Source organism: Nomascus leucogenys, chromosome 16 (assembly GCF_006542625.1).
Source record: "Nomascus leucogenys isolate Asia chromosome 16, Asia_NLE_v1, whole genome shotgun sequence".
NCBI lineage: Eukaryota > Metazoa > Chordata > Mammalia > Primates > Hylobatidae > Nomascus > Nomascus leucogenys.
Window position 1 is genome coordinate 83,009,381 of NC_044396.1, and position 15,912 is coordinate 83,025,292.

The 15,912-nt window shown below is 39.6% G+C and overlaps 1 protein-coding gene across 3 annotated transcripts in view; it reads right to left on the reverse strand.

The window, feature by feature from the left end:
• The window catches only part of ADCY8 (adenylate cyclase 8), a 271,269-nt gene that overhangs the window by 153,242 nt on the left and 102,115 nt on the right, over nt 1-15,912 (reverse strand). For all 3 annotated transcript variants that reach the window (XM_003256212.3, XM_030795007.1, XM_030795008.1), the window contains exons 4-5: nt 13,815-13,926; nt 7,546-7,673 (exon numbers count right to left, since the gene is read on the reverse strand). In XM_003256212.3, the coding sequence (XP_003256260.1) occupies nt 7,546-7,673; nt 13,815-13,926 (240 nt within the window). The remainder of the gene's footprint in view (nt 1-7,545; nt 7,674-13,814; nt 13,927-15,912) is intronic.

Consider the following 15,912-nt stretch of genomic DNA (forward strand, 5'->3'; position numbering starts at 1 on the left):
ATCTTCTTAAATTTGTTAAGATTTGTTTTATATCCTAACATATGAGTTATCCTGGAGAATCTTTCATGTGAAATTGAAAATAATGTATATTCTGCAGCTATTGAATGAAATGTTCCATATATGTCTATTAGGTCCACTTATTTGAGAGAATAGCTTAAGTCTAATGTTTCCTTATTGATTTCCTATGTGGATAATCTGTGTACTACTGAAACTGGAATGCTGAAGTCCTCTACTATAGTTGTAATATAGTATTATCTTTCCCTTCATATCTGTTAACATTTGCCTTATATTTTTAAGTACTTTGATGTTGGATGCAGATATATTTACAATTGTTATATCCACTTGCTGAATCATCCCTTTATCATTATGTAATGACCTTCTTTGTGCATTTTCATAGTTATTAATGTAAAGTGTATTTTATCTTGCATAAGTCTAGGTATTCCTGCTCTCTTTTGTTTTTTATTTGCATGTAATACCTTTTCCATCCTTCACTTTCAATCTATGTGTGTCCTTACACATAGCGAGCCTTTGTAAGCAGCATATAGTTGAGTCTTGTTTTTCATCCATTAAGGCACTCTACATTTTTTGATTCTAGAATTTAATGCATTTACATTACAGGTGGGGTAGAGACTTGTTAATTGTTTTCTAGTTGTTTTGTAGATCTTTTGTTACTTTCTTCCTTTCCTTTTGTCTTCCTCTGAGGTTAAGTGATTTTCACTAGTGTTATATTTGGATTCCTTGCTTCTATTTTTTTTTTTTCTTTTGAGATGGAGTCTCGTTCTGTCGCCCAGGCTGGAGTGCAGTGGCACAATCTCAGCTCACTGCAAGCTCTGCATCCCAAGTTCACGCCATTCTCCTGCCTCGGCCTCCCAAGTAGCTGGGACTACAGGCACCTGCCACCGCGCCTGGCTAATTTTTTGTATTTTTGGTAGAGACGGGGTTTCACCGTGTTAACCAGGATAGTGTTGATCCCCTGACCTCACGATCCACCCACCTCAGCCTCCCAAAGTGCTGGGATTACAGGCGTGAGCCACCGCACCCGGACTCTTGCTTCTATTTTTTGTGTATTTACTATAGGTTTTTGCTTTGTTGTTACCATGAGGCTTACGAAAACATCTCATATTTATAACAGGTTATTTTAAGCTGATGGCAACTTAACTTTGATCACACACACACACCCTGCTGTATATTTTTAATCCACTTCTCTCCAGCATTTTATATTTTTATGTCAATATTTATATTTTAATATTGTATATTTCTTAACAAATTAGTGTGGGTATTATTATTTGTAGTAGTTTTGTTTTTTTATCCTACATTACAAAGATATAAGTAATTTACATCTTTTTCCAAGTTTGAAAAGTTTTCTGCTACTATTTTTTAAAATAAGCTTTCTACCCTTTTATCTTTCTGTTCTCCTTCTAAAACCCACAAGACTTGAATATTTGCTCTTTTGGAGTTGTCCCATAAATCCTGTATTACTATAATATTAGAATATTCTGAATTTTACTTTGTACTTATTTTTACCAGTGAGTTCTACACTTTCAAATGTTTTTATGATACTCATTAGCATCCTTTTCTTTCAGCTAGAACCTCCTTTAGCATTTCTTATAAGACAAGTCTGGTGGTGATGGATTCTCTCAGCTTTTGTTTGTCTGGAAAAGTCTTTATCTCCCTTCATTTCTAAAGGACAGTTTTGCTAGGTATAGTATTTTTGGCTAGCAGATTTTTCATTTCCCTTCAGCACTTTGAATATGTCTCCCACTGTCTCCTAGCCTGTAAGCTTTCTGCTGAGGATTCTGATGTTAACCATATTGGGACTCCTATATATGGTATTTGCTTCTTCTTGTTGTTGTTGCTTTCAGGATCTTCTTTTTGTCTTTGATTTTAACAGTTTGATTATTATGTTTCTTTGGCTATTCTTATTTGGGTTGAATCTGATTGGAGATCTTTGACCTTCATGTACCTGGATATTTACACCTTTTTCCAAGTTTGGAATGTTTCCTGCTACTATTTGTTTAAATAAGCTTTCTATCCCTTTATCTTATTTTTCTCCTTCTAAAACCCCCATGACTTGAATATTTGCTCTTTTGATGTTGTCCTATAAATCCTGTAAGCTTTCTTTATACTTCTTTATTCTTTTTTCTTCTTTGACTGTATATTTTCAAATAACCTCTGTTGGTGTTCACAATTTCTTTCTTCTGCCTGAGAAATTCTGCTGTTGATGTTCTCTATTGCAGTTTTCATTTTGGTTATTATATTTTTTGGCTCTAGATTTCTTTTTAAAAATTATTTTCAATCACTCCATTAAGTTTCTTGTTCTGGTCACTTATTATTTTCCTCATTTTATTAATTTTTTTTGTATTTTCTTCATGTTTGCTGGGATTCCTTAAAATAGTTATTTTGAAATATTTGGCAGGCAGTTCACACATCTTCATTTCTTTAGGTTTAGTCACTGGCACCTTATTTTTTTCTCTTAGTGATGTCATGTTTCCCTGATGATTTTTGACCCCCATCATTCTGCCTCAATCCCTGCTCAGTTGAATAAGTAAGTCCTTATTATAGTCTTCACAGACTGGATTTTCCTGGGAAAGCACTATGGCAGGTGTGGTGCTGGGGCATGCCAGAAGCCTGGGGCAGCTGCAGCCAGAGTGACATTGCTAGAAACATGGTACCTACTACATAGGTATTACTTCTGGGTGGGCCAGAAGCCTGGGACCACTGAGGCTTTCCCATTGCTAAGGGATGTCCGGAGCCCAGGTCCACTAATGTCAACCTAATAGTGGTGTGTGCCTGAGATCAGATTGGCCAAGCAAGCCTGTAGCCTTGAGCTGTGTGGTCCTACCTGCCATCGGGGCATGTGTAGAGGCTTAGTCTGTGGGTACCAGCCTGGTATATGGGACCATGAGGGTCTGCCTAGTGCGAGGTTTTACTGTGGCAAGCCCAGTGTTGGGGTCCAAGGCAAAGTCCTATGCCCACTTCCTTCTCTTTTCCCCAAATGGATGGTATATTTTTCTGTACTGTGCTGCTTGGGATGGGGGAAGGATGATATGGGTAATATAATATAAATTTGTCCTGCCTACTCCGTTTAATGTGCCTTTTCTTATTATTGTGCTACAGCTGAGTATTATGACATCTCACCTGATTTCCTTAGCTCTTTTGAAGCTATTTTCACATATGAATACTTGCTCAAATTGATGTTTCTGTTAGAGAATAATCACAGGAGAGTCCTATTTCATTAACTGGCTTTACTACTCCTCACCCACTTTCAAACCTGCCAATGTGCTAACTAGCAGTAGACAACCCTGGTCTTTCCTAATATTGACACCCTATCCTATCCATGTCTATGGCTGTAGAGGATTTCTATCACATATTTGGATTGATCAGTGAGTAAGAGACTAGGGTGATTTTGAGTGTTGGTTTGCCATTTGCACAAAAATTATAGATCTCACTTAAACAAGGAAACTATTGGAGTTGTGAGGTATAGTGACTAAAAATCCAAATGCCATCTTACCAACAGAGCACTGGCCCCTTGTCTTTCTGCACTCTGGGGATTGATGGTATCCTAACTTTGAGAAAATGTCAGAAATAGGGACAAGGAGAGCTGCTGAAAGGGAAAGACAAAACCTCAAACAGGGGTCCATTTCTCACAGCAAATAAAGAGGGTGAACATGAAATCTGGGGACACCAGTAACTAAATGGTTTATTAACCTAACGTTATGATATATGCAATATAATATTATGAACATTTCCAGTCTTTATGGCTTCTATCAAGTTTTCAAATTGGAACAAGCAACTTTGCAGCTGAATAAAAAATTCCATCTTGTGTAAGCAGTAATTGGTTTAGATTATTAACTTTTTGATAAAGCTATGTAACTGGCATTTTCTTCTAAACACATTAAGGTCCAAATATTGTTCACCAGCCATTCCTCAGAGTGAAATATTTGACAGTAAGACTGGAAACTATAGAAGTCTGAGCCAATTGCAACCAAGGTTTGCCTAATTCCAGGGCTACTATTAATTCCTTTTTAGCATGCTTTCTTGCTAACTAGAATAATTAATACTGGACCTCATGTTACTTAGATTAGAATCAAGGAGTTGTTTGGATATTAATAGATTTTGATTCATACAGTTTGAAAAAGACTTTGAATCATTTCTCACTGTTCAATTTCAAAACTCCAGAAAAGAGATCTTAAATTCAATAAAATGATCAGGAAGAATAAGGTCCTCTCCAGAAAGAGAAATAATAATGCTCTAAGTATCTTAAAGTATTTGATTATAGATGTTCATTTATTTTCCAATGTTATCTCTGTAACATATCTTTTACTTAAGGCTAAGATACAAACCCTTATGGAAAGTCTGTAGAAAGTTTTGCTGCTTAAACTCTGATGTTTGTGTGGCTATAAATCACAGATTTTCAGAACTGGTGGAGACTTCAAAGTTGTCTGACCTGATTTTCTCATTTTGTAGACAATAAATTTAATTGCTCCCCTAAAGGACACCCATGCACAAAGACCTCCAGGTGACATGTTTATCACTGTATTTCTAGGGCTGAGCCCAGTTCCTGACATAGTGGAGCTCAATAAACAGTTGTTGATGGGTTTACTGATTGACAGAATAAGGCTCACACACCTAACTAGTTGTAGAGATCTCTGATCTTCTGGGTGTCAGTCTGTATTAGTCTGTTCGTGCATTGCTATAAGAACTACCTGAGACTGGGTAATTTATAAAGAAAAGAGATTTAATTAACAGGTAGTTCCATGGGCTGTACAGGAAGCATGGCTGCAGAGGCCACAGGAAACTTACAATCATGGCAGAAGGTAAAGGGGAAGGAGGCACATCTTACGTAACAGAGAAAGAGGAAGAGAGCAAAGAAGGAGGTGCTACACACTTATAAACAACCAGATCTCATGAGAACTCACTATCATGACAACAGCAATGGGGAAATCCGCCCCCTTGATCCAATTACCTCCCATCAGGCCCCTCCTCCAACGCTGAGGATTACAATTTGACATGAGATTTGGGTGGGAACACAAATCCAAACCATATCACAGTTCCATTGTCCCCCTTTACCCCAGTTAAAGTATTATTACAATTCATCCTAGTTTTCAGGGGAAAACTCTCAAGTGTCCAAATTAGCAGTTAAAAAACATCTGCAGCCTTTTCCATTAATCAAAACCTGAACAAAAGGGAACTCTGTGTTGGAACCCATAGATTCTCTCTCCATAGTTCCTAAAGTGGAGTACTTCTGCATCTCTACAGAAGTCAGGGAGATGGTAGAGAGGACATCTTGGGTCTCTTTATCTACCTACCTACTTGGTATTAGGGATAGTAAAGGCTTTGGTTTCCATCATACACTTCATAGAAAAGTACCATAAATTCTCATCCCACTTGTGCATCTCCTGATTCCATTTGTTTGGCTTTATGGGAGACTTTCAGATAAATCCCTTAAATGAGGCATAAGGCCTCTGAAATTGCTACTCAAAATTTTTTCTTTCCAGAGGACCAATGAGAAAAGAAGACTGTGACAATTGGATATTTTTCTTGAGATATGATAAAGCTCTACATGTGCCTTTCCAGAGGTAGGCTGCTGTCACTATGGACACATGCCTTCTGCTGATGGAAAGGTACTAAAAGGATTTTGGAAATTCCTAGTCTCTTTGCCCTTTGCTGGAATGGTAATCCAGCAGTCTTCAAAGAGGCTTGGATGCATGCAGAATTACTCTGGATCCACTTTGATCACCAAGCTGGCCAGCCCAGCCTAATGTAGTCTAGGGCGGTGGCCTAATGTAGGGCAGGAAAGCTTGGCCAGATAATGCTTAAAATTCTATTAGAGATGGCGTAAAGGGAGAAAGAAGGTTTTCCAAGTCTTTTGTCTCCTGCTCCTCAGATTCCTTCTCTTCTGAAAGAATAAAAATATGATGCTACGCAGACAAGGAAAGAACCCCAAATTTTGACCTTAAGACACCCAGAACCATGGCCTCTGTGTCCCTCCTGACAGTCCACCTCCCTGTGCCTGGTCTTGTGAGTTCCTGCTGCTCCTTTTTGCAAGACAATGTGCCACAGCAACTGCACACCCTACTCAACTGTTTGCAGAAGACAGCAAAGGCCCTGCAGTTTACAGACAGCACTCCACTTGAAGACTGTTGAGTGACCATCTTTGCTACATAGCTTTCATTTAGAGGCTGTACCCCTATTGCCCACTGGCTTCTTTCAACAAAACATGGTTTTTCCTCCTGGTAGCTTCTGGGAGAATATGATGTTTGCTAGTTTGTTTCCTTTGTGAAAACTGGGTTGTCTGTGGAAATATCTCTTACTGCAGGTGGGAAAACTTCATGTGAAAAGTTCATATCTGTGATGCTACATTTTGAGAAACCCTCTATTGTACTGATTTTTCCATGGTATGCTCTGATTCCACCTTTAAAATCTCTCTAAAGGCAGTGGTTTTCAAGGCTGGCTGTACCTTCGTCTCATGGGAGAAGCTTACAAGCAGCCCACGGTCTTCCCTAGATCAATTAAGTCTGAGTTTTTGAGGATGTTAGTCACCCAAGCATTGACATATGTGTATGTGTGTGTGTGTGTGTATTTCTGCCTATGCATCCTCTTGTTACTGCTTTAGCTGTGGCTTTGTGAGGACGTGACACTTAGAGGCTCTGCAACCAGTTCGGACCTCAAGGGGAGTGAGTGCTGACAATACTAAGATTCTGTCTGAAAGCAACACACAGCCTAGTTCCAGAGTCCTCAACCCCAATAATTCCTTCCCCCTTGATCCGTCATCTGCTTGTCAGATATGCTGAATAAAACCAAAAGCACTTGCCACACATCCATGATGCCAACCTTGGTGGCAGCCTTCTAGTAATTTTCTATTGGCCATAGGATAAAGTGCAACCCCTTAACGTGACTGAGAAAGTCATATGGGCTCTGGCTGCTGCCAGCCTACAGTCCATCTGTCACTAGTCTTTCCATTCCAGGCTTCACAGTAGCCATTGCAGCACATCCTGGTTTCTGTACATGTCGATCTTCTCTTGAAGACCACCCTCTCCACTTCCAAGATCCTGTCAATGTCCACCCACCTTTCAGTCAACAGCTTAGACATTTCTATTCCGGAAAGCCTTCCCCAACATCCCACATTGAATTAACTTCCTCCTCTATTTTCCCCAGGCACTTGGATTTGTTTTATCACAAAGCTTATTGTTCTGCATTGAAATTTTCTATTCATTCATTCATTCTTTCATTCGTCTCTCTCTCTGCACTGTAACATCCCTGAAGGTAAGGACTATGCTCATCTTGTTCCTTGCTGCATCTCCACAAGGGCATTTGTAATACAAACTTGTAGCACAAATAATTAAAAGTGAGGTAAACTTAGAAAACAATGATGCTAACAGGTTCATTGGTTTATATGGGAGAACTAAGGGGCACAGTTTTTGTGAAAAAAGTCAAAAGGTTCTGCCTTTCATCATACATATGATTTACCACAAAGGGTAGATGAAGTGGTCTGTGATCATGCACATTGAAGACCCAGGTAACATGATGGGGATCACAAATTACCTGATGGTTTTTATCATGCTGAGACCCATTTCAACACAGCAATGGGCATGGTCCTGGCGGGGCTCAGGAAGTCCAGACACGCAGTAGTAGCAGTCCCCTAGGATTTTAATACGAAGGCAGTGATGCTCCTGGAAGGAATAGGATAAGAGGGAAGGGTCTATGTCAGCAGAAGGATCAGTTCTTCAGAAAGGCTTGAGAAAGAGGCGAGCAGGGTTAGGTGGTCTGCAGCTTGGGGTAAGGAGAACCTACCTTTGAAATATACTTCTAACTGTCTTTCTAAAATATTTGAGGTGTAACCTAAATAGGGGTTTGAAGGACCCAGAGGTGAAGTGGAATCATAAAAAAATTGGGTTTTGAGCTCAAAAGCTACATGGTTATATCCAAGCTTTGCTATACACTAGCTCTATGGTCTGCACACCTGTCACTTGCTCAGGCCTGACAGAGTGCTCATAGTATCTCCTACAAATTCAGCCCCAAGCAATGTCTCTCTTCTCAGAAACAACTGTGAATTAACAGCTTTCATCAGTCTTTAGCTTAATAGTAAGCACTTAAAAATGTACATCACTTAGGAATTCCTATTACTTCAACTCTATAAAGTTCCTTTCCAGCAAGGACATTGGCACTTTATGAAGAGGAACTAAGTCTTCTTATATATCCTTTTATTCACTTATTAATTTATATGTTTGTTCATTGAAAAAATTAAAAATCAATTGGGCATCTATAATAAGGCAAACATTGTCCTTAACACAAAGATGACTAATAAAAGCTCCTATTATGCACTATAAATAAAACAGAGTTAATCCCCACAACAACCCTCTAAGGTGGGTTTTTTATCTCCATTTCATAGGTGAGAAGTAGTTGTTAGTTTGGCGGATTCCCAATCTTAAAGACACAACTCTTACAAAATTTCAAAGAACAACAAGCATTAAGAAAATAATGCATGCTTTTATATTGGATAGGAAGCAGCTAGATGTTACAGGTTCAAGAAGAGAACTTAAGGTAGTATAGCATGGGGAGCAAAGAGCACTGGTTTAGGAGTCACACTGCACAGGATCAAATCTCAGATACCCCCTCTGTCTTTTCTGTGAGTCTTTGGGTAAATTACCTAACCTCTGGGCTTCAGGTGCCTCATTTATAAAATGGGGATAATCATAGGGCCTGTCCCCTTGTGCCACTGTGAGGGTTAAGTAGATAATGCAAGTGAAAGCTCAGTACAGGGCCTGGCAGATGGAGCATTCAATTAATATTGCCTCTTTCTATGATGAAGACTTGGACTCCAGGCCTAGCTCCTTCACATATCTGTTTTTCATCATGGACAAGTGATGTTTCCCCTTAGTTTCCTTGGGCAGATTGTTGGGACTGAATGACCTCTGAGATGCCTTCTAGATCTGAAGTCCTAGAGGCTTATGTTCTATGGCTGTGTGGCAAAAGCAGGGACCCAGAGCCGGAGAAGGGGAGTTATTGATAAAAAGTACCCACTGAGAGACCAACAGTACTGTTGATGCCCTTCTAGTAGCAAGCTGTAAAGCACTGTGTTGGTTTCCCAATCTCACCAGGAGTTGGACATTATGTTTGGGTAATGGATAAGTAAATACACTATCCCAAGAAAAACAAATATTAGACAGGGAAAAGAGAATCAGAACTGTCTCTGGTACTTCCCCATCAGATTTCTGGAGCCTTGTCAACCTTCCCAAATGGGCCCAGATGCAATCTTCAGAACTCTGACAGCATGTACAGCCATCCCAGGATTATTTTTAGGGGATCTGGGCTCCTGTCTATTGGTTGCTTCAATGCAGCTAATTTTGCAAGAGAGCTGACAATTAGGTCTGATTCATTAAATAAAAGATGCTTAAGGCCTTCAGTTGTCTCTTCTGAGACCTTGAGGGTGTCAGGATCAGAATGGAACTTAGAAAGTTTCTTGTTCATTGGTACTAGCAGTGCCCAGATTTGTGGAGTCAGTGAGACCATTATGGAAAAAGAAATCAGAGGGTTTAGAGATGTTGTAGGTACATTTTTTTTTTGTCAAGAAAGTATGAACAATCCTTCAACAAACACCAAAAACAGCAATCCAAATACTATCTACTATCGCCATCACTTATAAAAGCAAATATATTTTTAACACCAGAACTAGTGGAAAGACATATCTTCAGAATAAAGGCAAGGTTTTGTTTTAACCTAAATAAATTAACATTATGAAAACTCACTACATTACTTTTTATCATTTTTAAAATCTCATGCCCACAAGTTTAAAATTTCCAATTTTTGTGTAAGAAGGAGAATTTGAGAACCAGTGTTCCAGTATCTTACTCTGATTTTGCGGATCTGAACACTGAGACTGGAAGGCAGGGATTGGTGACTTCATCTGCAAATGGTCTTTTGGGGCATGGGGTTGGTATGAGAGACTCATGCGAAAGAAATCCTGGTGCCATCAAAACCAGATGCATGGATTGGCCTGTTGCCTGTTTGCTACAGGGAGGGATGAGGGAAAGGGGCATAACAAAAATTACTTTGGTCTAAGAATCTGACATCTGCATTCCAGGGAAATTTACCAGCTGTTTGATCTTGGATAAGACACTGAAGCCATTGCATGTGGGTTTCAATTCCTCATATGTGACAAGTGCCAAAATAATCTATCTTGTCCTTAGTACACAACAGAGTAAGCTTGGCCATCACTTAACAATGACAATGACAACTGACACCTGGAAGTAGCCTTCTCAGTGTTCAACATGGTGCTCCTTATCTTTTTTCGTTGAGCTTCACAATAAAACTCTGAACATGGCAGAGCAGGTAAAGTCACATCTGTTTTACAGATACAGAAATCTCAGTGGAGAGAGGGGAAGCTTCCTGTGCTACAGAGGAGCTAGCTAATAGTCACAACCTGGGCTGGATGTCACCCTCACCAGCTCTGAATCTGTGATCTTTCCCTGAAAACAGAGGTGAAAGCACTTTGGAAAAAATCTAAGTGGGGACAGGAGCTAATAGTCATTGAGCATGTACAATGTGCCAGGCAATGTGCTAAATGCATTACACTTATCTCAGTCTTCAGGACCACTTTCTAAGTCACGTGCCATTTTACAGATGGGAACAGCAGGCTTGAGGGAAAGGCCACATGGCAAGTAAGAGGCAGAAGAAGAATTCAAACCCATGTTTGTCTGATTGTGGGGCTCCACGCTCTCTCTCGGCAAAACTGCAGGAATTATGGCAAAGTCCAGAATGGTAGGTCTTCTGACAAAAGTGTGTTTTAGAAGGAGATTGTGTAAAATAGTTTATTACTCTTCGGAGGCAGACATTGGATAATGATGTGATGATGCTCATGTCCAGGGTTTGTTATTCTTCCAACAAAAGGTGGAGCTGGTAGCCTCCTTGAAACTCTTTGGGTCCCAAATACATGGTTGTATATATGCATATATATTATATAAAATTATTTTATATATAAAAATAAAATGTATGTAATATATATAATATATTAAAGGCCTGGATTCTTATCTGTCAAGGTCTTTCAATTTGCAGACACATTTTTCTGATCAAATACTATGAGCTGTCAGATGACTTGACAGTAATATCTGAATAATTTATTTGTACCAGAAACTACCTTGAAAAGTTCACATAAAGGAAGCCAGACTGCTTTGGAAAAAATATTCAAAAAGAAAAATAAAGTAGGGTGAGGATCTTCTTGAAAATGTTATTGAGTTGGCCTTATTGCAATCCTTGCCTCTTGTCTTGATGATTTTGACATTATCAAAATCTTGGAAAATTCCCAAGAGTTTATGAAACTGCACATACAGACAATAGACAAAAATTAGGAGATGAATGCACCAAATTATCAAAGATGGTTATATTGTTCACGGGGCAGAATTGCAGGGATGTATACTTTGCATTGTGTACATCTTTGATATTTGAATTTTATGTAATGAACATGTATAACTTTAATAAGCAGAAAAACTCAATACAAATGAAAAAGAAAAGACTCTCAAAGCAAACACATTAGTGCTATCAGTGTACTTTTTTAAAAAGTTAGAAATCCCAAAAAACTTTATAGTATTTAATTGTAATCACATGAGTAGTACGTGAATATATTGTCCTAGTAAAAATGAAACTGTAGATAAGGTTGCAGTTGTTCCCTAGGACGGCCTCTTCTCGTCAGACACACAGCATCCTGGAAGCCTGGTCTTCTTGCCCTCTCCATGGAGGCTGCTATGCATTCACATGTGATTTTCCCTTGCCAGACTCTGAGCTTCCTGAGGGGAAGGACTGGTTTTGTCTTTTCAGTCTTGCACAGTACCTGAAAAAGTATCTTTCTCTTTCTCTGGGTCAGCAGGGTTTACTGTGACACCAGAAATGCACCTTAATCACATCTGCCAATGGCCTTTGGATGGCCGTTTTTGTTCATCTTGGCATCTTTGATAAAAAATATCAGAACCATAATAGGAAAGGGAATAGCTATGTTTAACTGATACCAGCCACCACTGATGCAACAATAAAAGGAAATGGTATACATGTTTCTCCCCCGTCCCTAGCCCTCCAGCTAAAACCAACCCTCCTATTAGGAGGATCCCTCAGTTTCCACTTCCTCCTCCGCCCCTGTCAGTCTCCTAGCTAGCAGCTGTTCAGTAGCTGAAATTTATACTAAGGTTGCTTGACAAGTCCCTGCCTGTCTTTCTAGCCTCATCTCCACCACTTCCTACCCTGCACTTTATCCTCCAGCAGTCTCTTCTGGTTTCTTCACAAATACAGAGTAACATCTTTATGCTTGTTTTCTCCTCTGCATAAAATATCCTGCTCTGATTTCTTTGCCTTGCTAATTAGTGTATAAATTATGTATAATACAATCACCTTCTTGACAAATTCAAACCCATGTCTGTCTGACTGTGGGGCTCCATGCCCTCTCTCTACAAAACTGTAATAATAAAACAACCACCATCATAAAAATATAAATCAGCTATATAACCCCCCAAATCGCCCCACCCCATGCTCCATTGCTATCCATATGCTTACTCCATTCCCAGCCCTCCTTGCAGCTACTTATCTGTTTTCTGCCTCTGTAATTGTACCTTTTATAGGATGTCTTGTAAATGGAGTCATAAAATACCTAGCCTTTTGTATCTGGTTTCTTTCACTTGGCATACTGCACTTGAGATTCATTGATGTTGCACATAAGAGTGGATAATCCTATTTTTATTGCTGAACAGTATTCTATTGTATTGTTTATATCATTTTTAAGACTCAGCTTAAGAGTCACTTTTTTCAAGAAGTCTTCTCTCATCTAAAGGTTATGTGTTGCCTCTGTGTTTCCATGGCCCCCAGACTTACCTTCTTCATAACACATGGCACATTTTACATTCCTTACCTATTTATGAATACCTAACTAGACTTAATTCTACAAAGGGAGGAGGTGTGTTTTCATCATTCTCATATTCCTAACACATAGCAGCATGTACAATACCTAGTAGGTGCTTAAATGCAAGTATGAATGTATTTCCCATAGAGTGAGGCAGCCTTAAAAGAGGACATTTTGATGCTCTAAAAATGAACTCCCACTGATGTGGTCTTATTTAATTCTCATTAAGGCTCTGTGAAGTTGGCACTAACATACACACTTTACAAACCAGGAAATTAAGATGTCTGTTTGAACCCAAAGCCCACTCTGAAGTACAGTGTGATAATGATATTACTTTGTAACTGAAGTGGCTTTAGGACTATGAATCTGTGTTTTGATAGCAAATGTCCATCTCCTTTAATCTATTTTCTAGCTTAGCTCTGATCAAGTCAGCTGGAAAATGAAGGTACTGTCTTGTTGGCTAAAAACAAAGCTCTTAAGTTAGGTTGATCAAAATGGCGGTGGGATGGCCCAGCAGATTACTGGTTTTTAAGAACATGCTAATTCATCCCAGATGGCCAGGGTTGGCTGGGAAACTGCAGGCCATCATTACTGCATCCATGAGCACTGAAGCTGCAGCTGGATGGCACCTGGCCACGTGCAAGGGGAAGCAATGATAGGGGCATGGAAAACAGATAAAAAGGACTTGGGTTTGATTGTCACTCAACCAGCTGTCTCTCAATTGAGAAAATTAATCTGACAAACTCCTGCCTGAGACCTGTAAATAGCTAACATCAGTCCCCAGAATGTGAGATGGTCAGGGTCCATGCCTAGGGATAGGATGCAGAATGGTAATGACATTGGGGAAGATGGCTGAATCCTTCTCTTTCCTTATTCCATATGCAGTCCCTCACTCCTGCAAAAGACAAGGAGGGAATTAAATTCAACTCACATGGGCCAGTCGATCAAATCTGGCAAAGAGCTCGTTGAGCATCCTGACCAGCTCCTGAGCAGACAAGGTCGTGGAGAGGTTGGTAAATCCTTTAACATCTGCAAAAAGAATACTAAACACAGGGAAGAGGGTGGGGGTGGGGGTAGAAAGCGTATTAATATTTTAGTCCATCTTGGGATACACGTCAACACCAAACCAATAGATAAACTGTCTTTGTGGTCTGAGATTTTAGCTCTTGCTGCCATGAGAGTCAGGAGGAATGTCTCAGTATTTAATAAATATCTCAGCATAGAGTCCACCCAGGAGCTCAGGAAGAACAAGGGGACAACAGGAAGCCCTTTTTTTCCTGTGCAGGGCTGTGTAGAGTGGGCAATGCAAACAATCCAAAAGAGAATTTGTCACCATGAAGATATCAATTTCTTGTGAAAAGCAAGATGAAACTTTATGAATTATCTCTGTATTTTCACAATGAACAGCAATGCACATGCAATGAACACAGAGTAAAATGGTCACAAGGGGCAGGGGCAGAACCCAAAACCTCATCATCTTGAACCCAATGACAGGTACAGTACCCAAAATGGCAGGTAAATAGGCATTTCTCAAAAATTATGACAATAGGTGGCAAATCTGGGAAACCTCAGGTAGAATAATTAATTTCCCAAAACTCTCACATTACTAAAGATTTCAGTTAGGTAAGGTCTTGTTCTGTGTATATGGCCTGGTATAAGGGACAGGGCAGCTTCCAAAAGCCTTCTAAAAGCTAGGTTACTCTCTTAGTTAAGCCATCCAGTTACTCTGTGGGGCAAGCATAGTTCTCTCCATTCAGCTCATGAGGAAACTGAGGCTCAGAGGGGCAAGGAGACTTGCCCAGCATCTCACTAATGGCACATGGCATAGCTGGGATTCTCCATTTGGTTGAATTGCACTGAGGGACATTGCTCCAATTATCTTATCATGTCATCTCAGGGACCTCTGAAAGGAAAGATAGGACACCAAACAGGATACCATATTTGATCATTTCTCATTTTTCATCCTCTCTGAAAGTGATACGTGTCTTACAATTGATCACTTTAGCTGTGTGTCGAGCTTTTTGCATCTTTTCTTAGTGTTGCCTAAAATAATGACAAGTCTTACAATCAGCCTATGAGTGTAATTTAGTTTTAATGAAATAGGTAATTGGGCTAGAAGACATTGTGGAATGTGTTGACTTACATCAGTCACCACATGTATTCAATAATTCTTAAAATTCATCTCCTTTACAAACTCTTTTAAGAATTTGACATAGACTATGGATTATCTCTCCCAAAAATGTACGAGCATTCAAAATTTTGCACCTCACTTAAAGGGATTTATACATTCCACAAAGCCCATTCATGAAATCATTAGGAATCCTTAGATCTATTGCTTTAGTTAATTGTTGAATGTCTCATTCTTTCAGCAAATATTTATATATTTACTATGTGTTCAGCTAGGCACTGGGCTAGGAAGTTAGATTAAATGATATATAAGACCTAGTGCCTTTCCTCAAGATGCTGAGTCTGAGGAATGGAGCTGGAAAGACAAAAAGAAAAATGGAAACAGTGCAGGGTGATGATCACTGTGATTGAAGGACATTTTGGGGGATGACCAGCCACAGAGGGATCAGGAGTCTCCCAGCAGAGCAAAGTCTCAGCTAGTTCTTGAAGAATGTGATGAGCGAAGTGATTGGGAGGATGGATGCTCTGAGCAGAGAGAACAGTACATTCTAGGGTCTCATGGAAGAATAAGTATATATATCAAGGTTCTGCAGTAATTCAAGGGCAGCCAGTCAGAAGGTATCACTGAGCAAGGAGGCTAGAAAGAAGAGAGAGATGAGGTCAGAAATATAGGTGGGGCAATGATGGAGAAGGGGCTGGTAAGCCAGGCTGAAGAATGTAGACTTTGTCCTGAAAGTGATGGAAAGCTGGTGAATGGGATTTAAGCATGGACATGATGCCAATAGATTTTCAATTTACAAAGCTTCCTTTGGCAGAGTGACTATACTGCCATTGTCTTCTACAGTTCTGTGGTGGCAGAGCATATGGTCATATGCACAGAATTTGAGTCTAGATAGATCTGG